Genomic DNA, 9,761 nt, shown 5'->3' on the forward strand with positions numbered 1-9,761 from the left:
AAAATGTGTTCTGTCTCTTGCTTGGAGATTCTCGATCTTGAATTAGGATTTTTAGCGTTTTTTTTAAACCATTCCTCACTATTATGCAATGGAGTTTTAATCGTGATTAATTATTTCCGTCCACAGGCCGCCTGCGAGCAGAATCAGACCACGGTCACAGAACTGGTGCTTCTAGGGTTTGGCCAACTATACGGTTTGAGGAACATCCTTTTTCCCCTCTTCCTCACGCTGTACATTCTGACCATAACTGGAAATATCTTCATCGTTGCTTTAGTGACATCAAGCCCAAGACTCCATTCCCCCATGTATTTTTTTCTTTGCAATCTTTCTTTATGCGAAATTATTTTCACGACCAATATTGTGCCAAACATGCTTGACGTTGTATGGCGAGAAGGAGGAGGAACCATGTCGATTTATGGCTGCTTCGCCCAGTTCTACTTTTATACGTCATCCGGCAGTATCGAGTGCCTCATTCTTACAGTAATGGCTGTAGACAGATATCTGGCCATCTGCAACCCCTTGAGATACTCTTCCGTTATGGACTCCAGGAGATGCAGTCAGCTGGTCGCGTCGGCTTGGCTCGCAGGGTTTCTGGTGATGTCCGTCATCACCGTTACAACCTGCAACTTACAATTCTGTGGCTCGAACATCATTGACCATCTGTTTTGTGACCTAGCTCCCATGTTGCAGATAGCTTCTGCAGATACATTGGTCATTGAGATGGAAGCCATGGTGATAGCTGTCGGTCTAAGTATCTTCCCATTCACGCTTATCATTGGAAGCTACGTGAGTATATTTTGCACTATTCTCAGAATTCCATCGGACACAGGAAGGAAGAAAGCCTTCTCCACCTGCAGTTCCCACCTTGCCTCGGTTTGTACCTACTTCGGAACGCTGTTTATCATTTATTTGGCTCCTCCGCACGGACGTTCGATGAAGCTAAACAAGATCCTTTCCCTGTTGTACATAGTAGTGACTCCGTTGTTTAATCCGATTATTTATAGTCTGAGGAATCAGGAAATTAAAGCATGCATTTCTTCTTATATCGTTTTCTACAAAGGAGAAACTTCTTCAGATTTCTAGAATTCTGGATATTTAACTTTGGATTTTCAACATTACTACGTTAAATATGCAAAAAAAAAAATATTATATATTTACTCGATCATTAAATACATTATGACAAAATTTGTACACTACTGCGATGAGAAAAAAATGCTATCACATTAAATTTAAATTGTAATTACTAAGTTTTTGGTAATAAATAAAAATAGCTACAAAGGATAGAGTTGAAAAATGTAAAGTTTCTGGTGTTCGCAATAATCTGCGTAATTACAGCCCTTCAATCAATTGCCACTCTTGGCAGCTCCACCGTTTTAAGGGTATCCTGCAGGAATGAAAAAGTGGGTGAATGAATGAGAGTGAATGTGGGAACCGGGCAATGGATTTCATTCCCTACTTAAAAATGCCCCCCCCAACCCCGAATTTTAAGCCAAACCAAATGGACAGGGGACGAAAAAAAATGTGATTTTTATTTTTTATTTTTATTTTTGCCCCATTTGCTCATGTCTTATTACCCTAAATAATTTATTTTTTTTGCAAAATTATAAGCATACCATGCGCTGCTCGTTAGGAATGATTCTGTCCTAATAAATATGATATGACCAAGTAGCATATTCCTTTACAAAATACACAGACGTTCATATACACAACAAATAAATATTATTTCCACAAAAAATACATTTTCTTAATTTTCTTACAGATGAACTATATTTTAATTCTTGGCTTCTAAAAATAGGAGATTATAAAGGGTCTTCTCTCTTTGGATCATTGAAGCAAACTGTGCTTTACCTATAACTTTATTACACTTTTATATCTTTAATCAACTGTATTAATCGGTAGTTATTTGACTACAATTCCCACCGAAGATGGCTTACGACTTCGTATATATTTTTTTTGAACGTGTGAAATAGAATATTTTCCCCGCTTTTTGCCATATTGCCTTTCATATAACCGTGTTCATGTTTTTTCTTTGGTAATAATGATTAGACGCGCTGCTGGAATGGGCTCGATCCGTTAATGCAATCTGGCGTATTTTTTTTTTTAACCTATAATTATACGATTGTTCATTGGCTGTAATAAGAGAGGGTTCGATGAGGCGCAAAAAACCCGTGGATTATCCTGTAATCTTCCCTTTGTTATTTGGTAGATGGGGTTACCTGCTTCTTTGTAGAGAAATACAAGATAAATTGTAAAGATATATTAATTAACCCCTCTGCATCCAAGCGTGAAATAAACAAATCCAAATTCTATTTAAAGTGTTCACGAGCCCTCAAATATTTTTTGCCACTTTTATGATATGTTAGTTTAACCATAATTCCATCTTTTCAAGTTTAAATGTATTCATTATTATTTTTATGACCAGCAGGACTGTGTTATTAGGACTAAAATATTTTTTTAAAATCTTTTACTAAATTTGAATTGTTTTTCATTTATTTTTATAAACTTGTTTTGCATTATTTTTTGTTGACATTTTTATATGATTATCACATATTTGTTTGCACTGCCATGTGTCAGAGAAGAATTGTTTGACCAACTTGCTCATTATTTCTTCTACAAAAACTTAAACCTTAGCCAGTCACGGAAGCCTCCATGACTTGGGGGTGGGTGCCTGGAGGCTGTATTTCCCATTATAGACGGTGGACCCCAGGATTGCATGACATACTTCCAGAAGGCACTAACTGCAGTGTAATATCTGGTTCACTTGTTTGGATTTATGTTTAAGTCACTCTGTACCAGATTTGGGGGGGGGTTCAAAGTGCGTGCTCCTGGGTGCCGCAACCGTGTATTTAAGCAGCGGAAGCCCGAAGACAATTCTGGGCTTCCCCGAAGGGGAAAAAGAGTTTGCAAGTTCGACAGAATTAATGTTTGCGAGTGTGGACATTTAACTGTTGCAGCGGGGAGACCAGAGGATCATTGGAATATATTTTATTTAAATAATTAATAGATGAAAATGAGCACACTGCCACATATGGCTGATATATCTTCGGACAGAATGCTGCCCTCTGTTGGTTTTACATTGAGTAGCATAATATTCTGCCCGAGAATATATTAGCTATATATATATGGTAGTGAGCTCATTGGTCGCCAGCAGGAGGCCCTGTTCTGGCGACCAATAGAGTTGCTGATACGCACATTTAAACTACTGGCACCAGAGCTGCTGCGGTACGCGTTAACCCCGTATTAACCCCTTAACCGGAAAAAACTAAGAAAAAAACGAATATTCGCCCGAAGAGAAGACAGGAACGGGCGAATATTCGCGGAATACGAAGATTTTTTTTGGACGAAGACGAAGAGCCCCCTGGTGCCCAAGTCTAGTTAAAACACAGATCAACATACCTGGGAACTTTAACATGGAGCCTACCCTTGTGGGATGCGGCCAGGACTACCCACTGACACGGGGGAGGGGGCAGGACTGCTGACATCAGTGGACGTTCATTGGTTGATGCCAGATGAGGTCCCTGCTGGGGACCAATAGCGTCACTCTTATGGACCTTTATAATCCCGGCCAAAAGCTGCTGCTACCACGTTAACCATGTATTCACCCCTGCTAGAAAACCATCTGAAAACAAAGAGAATGTCTTATTTAAGGGGGAAATGGGCAGGGAGTAGGGCTCATTGGGTCTTTGCTCCCGCAATTTGGAGGATTCTGGTGCCGACACGGAGAAGCAGCACTTCTCCTGGAAGTGAAATCACTTATCCCCCCAACCAGACCATTAGCACTATGGATGGCTGTGCCAAGTTGTCATCGTTTCGTTCCACATCATGCTTTTTTTTAAAGTGGAGTGCCAAGAAATGGCGTTATATCCCGATGACCAGTAGTAGGGGCAGTGGTCCAGAGGGACTAGCCACGCTGCCCTGAGTAAGGTCTAGTGTAGTGCTCATGCACATCGCTGCCTATAGGTGGCTATAGTAATAACAACATACCTACTGCTACCATGGCTAGAGTAAAAAGTTAGATGGACAGTTTTGGGTCCTAGTTTGTTAGGCTAAGTTCCAGCATATTTCACATCACCTGCTGTAAAAAAAAAAAAGTAAAAAAAATACAAAAAAGAATTAAAATATAATTAGTATCATAAATATTAATTTCATAACTACAGAGCTAGTATAAATTGCCATATTTATAAAAAGTAAATTGTTTATAAAGAAATTTTCATCATTTTTTTTTAATGCTTTCAATATTCTATTGCAAATGTGCCGATCCCGATATAGGTTTACAGGCTGGCTCAAAATACCGTTACCCCACCATGTCTCTCAGATAAGAGACAGACGCCAATACTGGATTAAGAACGGCCACAGCTTTAATATAATGTAAAGCACTGGGATATGTAATGTATTCAACTCTGTAAACACAATATGTTGATGGCACAATGTAATCTCCTCCCCCATGGAGGTTACCTACACTCCTTACAATTAACCCCTTCACCTTTAAACTTGTTGCTGTGCACCCATTTTCTCAAACCATCAACCGCACCCTCGGGCGAGATAAGTACGATGGTTCCGGCTTTCCCTTGGGACCCTGCCCGTGGGAGAAGTCCACAAACTCCACCATAACCCGTGTGGTTCCCATACCTACGATGAGACTAATACCCTTCTATTTATATATACCCCACTAGTCACTACACCTCCTGTCCCAGTGCTCAAACCTGCCATCTACCAGGCCCTATAGGGCAGTTTCTGCCTCCCTTAATCCAGGCTGGATCATGCCGCCTCTCCTCTAGCTTTTCAGGCATACGGAAGACATGCAATGGAGACTGCCATGGACACTACTTGGCTCTCCTGTCACAAAAATACAGTGATTTTTTTTTTTTATTATTAAGTTTCAAAGAAATTTCAAAGAGTTTCAAAAATTTGAAATGACAATTTTATTTCCTTCAATGAAATATGTTGTTTTTCTCGCACGCGCGCAAAGATCCTTGCAGATTCTAGAATATTCTCTGACCTGCAAAGCACAGACACGCACATTTAAAAATGACTCTTAACATCGAAAGAAAAATTTAAAAAATCAAAATAATCTAAAAACAGAAGCTAAATAAATAAATAAATAAATAAACTATATCTTCTTTATTAGCGTCCTAGTAGCCACTAAATATTCCTTAATGAACATCAAATACTACGAAATACTGATCTGTTTTATGATAATGTGTTCAGTAGAGTACCGTTTGGCTTATTGCTTTTTTTGTGCACTTGTGATGAAAAAATACATTAAAATTATTTATAAAAATAAAAATGTATTTATAAAAATAATAAAAAAATTAATAATAAAAAAATGAAACACTACAAAAAAGAGAAGTTGTCTTGTGTCGATATTAGGCGAGTCAAACTGTGACAATTTTTGAACGATGTTCATTTGCCTCGCGTAGCTCACCCAATATCAGTTGGGATTATTTTCCAGTTGGGGAGCGTCTTATCTGCCCTGACCCGGTAGCTGCAACGTCAACAAAGGTCTGGGCTCTTAAAATGTATTTGGAGGCTGGAGTATACCTTCAAGTCATTTTTTTTTGTACAAATGAAAACACATTTGTTATTTTTACTGATATTATACTTTCTTCCACTTTTTCTTCAATATGAATCTCTTTAATGCTCCTCGGATCTCCTCGTTCCTCAGACTGTATATAATGGGGTTCAGTAGTGGGGTCACCATGGTGTAAAGGGCAGAGACCAGTTTTTGGAAACCTAGATATTCTGCTTTAGATGGAATCACATAATTAAATACTAACGTCCCGTAATATATGCAGACCACGGTGAGGTGGGAGCTGCAGGTGGAGAAGACTTTCTGTCTCCCGGTGACCGTGGAAATCCGGAAGATGGCATGAAATATACTGACGTAGGTTATAGTGATACAAATTATTGGGAAAATCGCTAACGGGATAACTAATATAAAATTTAGCACTTCACTGGCCATCGTTCCAGAACAAGAAAGTTTCAGGAGAGGAACGAGGTCACAGAAAAAATGGTTGATGACATTTGACCCACAAAATGTAATTTGGCTTAAAATAACAATGTGCGGTAATGCTAGAATTACTCCAGACGCCCAAGATAAAACTGTGAGTTGAATACAAAGCTTGAGGTCCATGATGGAGGAGTAACGCAATGGGTTACAGATGGCCAAGTACCGATCGTAGGACATCACGGTGAGGAGGAGACACTCGGTGATTGCTGATAAAGAAAAAAAGTAAAACTGGGTGAAGCATCCAGCAACAGACACTAGACTTCCTTCTCTTAAAATGATATATAGCATGTAAGGCACGATGGTCGTGGTGAGGAGGATGTCGCTGAGAGACAGGTGGCTCAGGAAGAAGTACATGGGAGAGTAGATGTGGTGGGACGTGAAGACCAGTGAGATCATCGTGAAATTCCCAGATAATGTAATCATATAATTAATCAGGAAGAGAAGAAAGACTAGAATCTTAACATTGTGGATGTTCTCGTATCCCAGAATCCAGAATTCATCAACTGCTGTCCCGTTTTTCAACTTCTCCTGCTTTGTGTGGAAAAAAAAAATTAAGGTCATAAAAACAGACAAGAGAAAGACTGCAACAGAAGAGGTTGTTTTGTAATGAAAAAAAAATGTACGACTCGTTAAGGTCCAAAGAACGGTCCATGGCCGGCCAGAACTAAGATGAACAAAGACTCAAACTGCAACCAACACTCCACTCGAGGCAAACCGGCCTGTTGGACCTTTGTAACACAATGAGACATAAACGATGAAACAATGGTGTCCAGGAGACAATAGGAGAACGTTATGTAAGGCATTTGTGTTATTAAAAAGAGGCTTCTGGCTTGCTGGCACCTGAGAGTGTTATTGGGTGGGTTTCAGACATAATTCAAGCAGAATGTACACGTGGTTATAAACATAATTTATTAGGAAAGACCAAGGGATCTCAGTATCTCCGGCTTGGGGGGAGGGGGGGCTGAGAGAGAGAGAAGGGATAGAAACATTTATATACATAAAACGAATTCAACAAAGGACTGGAGGAAAGTTTATTGGATAAAAAGATAGAAAGTAATAGGGAGTATAGGAAGTACTTCTGCAAATTACTAGCAGTTCTAGTGACATTATAGCCAACTATAACCTTCATTGTAAGAATGCGACCTCATATATATATATTATATTATACATACATACACATTTTATATGGTTGTTCTTGTATGTTGCTGTCTATGAAATGCATTCAGAGGCATTTATTAGAATGTTTCATGCAGGGAAGTGCTCATTTTTAATGTAACCCTGTAACATACATTTATTATAACTGTAATAATAATTACATCATTAATAATAATAATAATAATAATAATCATACTAATAATACAAAGAAAAAATATTATTATTTATCCCTTTTAATGCATCATCTGACAAAACGGTACATTTTTTAGGTTACCGGACCAGTGCTAATATGTGAAATTCATTCTTTGTATCATTTAAAGAATTGGGGAATTTTACAGACCCGTATAAATAGCTTAAATTATTACACTTTGCTACACTCTATAAATCACCTCTATGGTCAGACAAAAAGAAAAACACAAAACTTTCAGAATAAAGCAAAACAAAAAAAAAGCAATTTTTATGCAAATACATGTAACCCAGTGCAGTTATTTTGTCTAATAACATTACAGCTGGGTTGTCATGGATACTGACCTTTCCTTCCAGCACCAGGTTACTTGTCTCCTCTGAGCCAATCAGTATCTCAATGGGACATATGTCAGTTTGCCTAAGCTAGGGAATGTTTCTCAGCCTATCAGAGGAGAGGGTCTAGGAAGAAACTTCTGGAAGGGCAGAGCTAAGCAGGGGAGTGAAGGAGGAAGAGAGACAGACTGTCCTCCCTGTAAGTAGGCCTGAAATAAGCCTGCTGCCTTTAGTGTGTGTACTGCTAACATCCAAGCAGTACATTGAAGTAGAAGTGTGCAGAGAATACAGCATGGTGCTGTATGCTTCCTGAGTGAGAGTGAGAGACTGCAAGTACCCAGAGCGTCCAAGTCCTGCATCCTGTACCAGTGAGGTGAAAGCAGAGCTGCAGACAGACATCTGTGTGGGAAGACAGTCATTACTCTCAGCCAGGAGGTTAAAGGGGCAGCATCCCAGAGCTGCCTGAAGACACTAAGGAGAGGTACTTAACTAATATATATCAACATATATATACTTTTCTCCCCGGGTAGCGCTACCTGCATCAAGGGCCCCAACAGTGCACCAACACTGGGACATCTGGGTGGGAAGAACACCTACATTTGGGGTGGGGGAGCGGGTGTTGGCAGTTATCTGTGTTAAATATATATATTCTCAGGACTGTTCACCCACTGCTAGAACTGAACTGCATAGGCACAGCAGCTGGGTCTTTATATTATAATACCTGTTTATTTCAATATAGTCTATGAATAATTTGCATTTTAGTTGTGTGTGTTATTTTCTTGTGTGAAAGGGGCCATTTCTCAGTGGGTGGGTTCCCCTACTCAACATAGTATAAATCACTGAGTGGAGGCACTGCATAAAGAAAGAAGATGTCCCGATCTCCCAGCAATTGCGGAGGCTCAGGTTTCCTGTCACCAGCGTCACTGAAATTTGTAACTACCAGCCTGACAGCGGAGCAAGGTAAAAAAAGGGTTACAGATGGAGGCACTGCTGAGATGAGTTGGGACGTTAATAGAGTTATTAGTAGCATTTCGTACCCCAACTCCCTAGAAGTTCGGGAATGGGCACTGCGAAAATCTATTCCACCTAACCAGGCTGTGGCTATATGCAATATACCTCTTGCATTAAAAAGAAAAAGTTTTGATGATGCCATTCGACAGATACAAGGATTAGAGCATTTTCGTCTAGTACAGACCCGGAAGGATGAAACAGCAGGATTGGCTGTGGCTCTAGTAAGAGGCTATGGACCTCTGAACAAGGAAGATGGTCCTATGTGTATACAGTTGCCAGGGACACATATACCTGGCAGTCCTTTGATTTACGCTTATGAAAATAGCGACGATGACGGTGAAGTCAACGATGGGGACAATGACAACATTTTCAGCCCCGACTCTGATACCGAAATCCATAGTGACAGTGAGAGCGGTTGTGAAACTGTAAGGAAGCATCTTAAGCTGCCCACGCGAGACAGATCTCGAAAGAAGTATCATACCACCCCTGTTACTCAGAGAAATGAGACAAGTCCATCCTTAACTGAAGTACTGGCTCAGCTGTCTAAAAGTGTTGTACAAGCATCTCATGAACAGCACTACAGGAAGTTGAAAACCTTTTCCGGTGTTATGCCTGTGCCCACAGGTGAGGAGGATTTCTCTACCTGGAAAAGTAATGCAGTCCAGATGTTAGAAGAGTGGGCCTGTGTTGAGAATGTTAAACGTCAACGAATCATTGAAGGTTTGAAAACTCCAGCATTGGAATTAGTGAGACATCATCTCTTGCTATACCCTGACTCAACAGCCAATGATATTATTGAGGTGTTGAATGAAGTCTATGGAGATGATGATACAGAGGATGAACTACGTACTCAGTACTATAATACCATCCAGAAAGAAAAGGAGAAACTCCCTGCTTATTTGGTTCGCTTAGAGTTGATATTAGGTAAGCTGTTTGAAAAGAAGATAATTTCTCGAGGTGAAATTGATGCATACAGAAGAAAACAAGTACTTAGAGGGACTCGTTCACAGGATAATAGAGTTATGTCCTTAACTGCTCTGTTGCGATCTAGAGGTCCCCTTAGCTT

At 39.8% G+C, this 9,761-nt stretch overlaps 2 protein-coding genes across 2 annotated transcripts; one reads left to right on the forward strand and one right to left on the reverse strand.

The window, feature by feature from the left end:
- The first annotated feature begins 405 nt into the window (after window positions 1–405).
- LOC128491747 (olfactory receptor 11A1-like) lies at window positions 406–1,083 on the forward strand. Its single transcript, XM_053464060.1, has one exon. It carries the CDS (start codon window positions 406–408, stop codon window positions 1,081–1,083), a length of 678 nt encoding a protein of 225 aa, XP_053320035.1.
- A 4,513-nt stretch (window positions 1,084–5,596) lies between these two features.
- On the reverse strand, window positions 5,597–7,117 carry LOC128491748 (olfactory receptor 1009-like). Its single transcript, XM_053464061.1, has 2 exons — window positions 7,100–7,117; window positions 5,597–6,541 (listed from the first exon to the last, which is right to left on the reverse strand). The coding sequence occupies exons 1-2, from the start codon at window positions 7,115–7,117 to the stop codon at window positions 5,597–5,599; spliced, it is 963 nt and encodes a 320-aa protein (XP_053320036.1).
- Window positions 7,118–9,761: the final 2,644 nt, after the last annotated feature.

The sequence above is a fragment of the Spea bombifrons genome, chromosome 4 (genome assembly GCF_027358695.1).
Source record: "Spea bombifrons isolate aSpeBom1 chromosome 4, aSpeBom1.2.pri, whole genome shotgun sequence".
In the NCBI taxonomy this organism is placed as follows: domain Eukaryota; kingdom Metazoa; phylum Chordata; class Amphibia; order Anura; family Pelobatidae; genus Spea; species Spea bombifrons.

Coding starts and splice junctions, on each gene's coding strand:
- LOC128491747 (XM_053464060.1), top strand. CDS start 406: ATGTCGATTTATGGCTGCTTCGCCCAGTTCTACTTTTATACGTCATCC.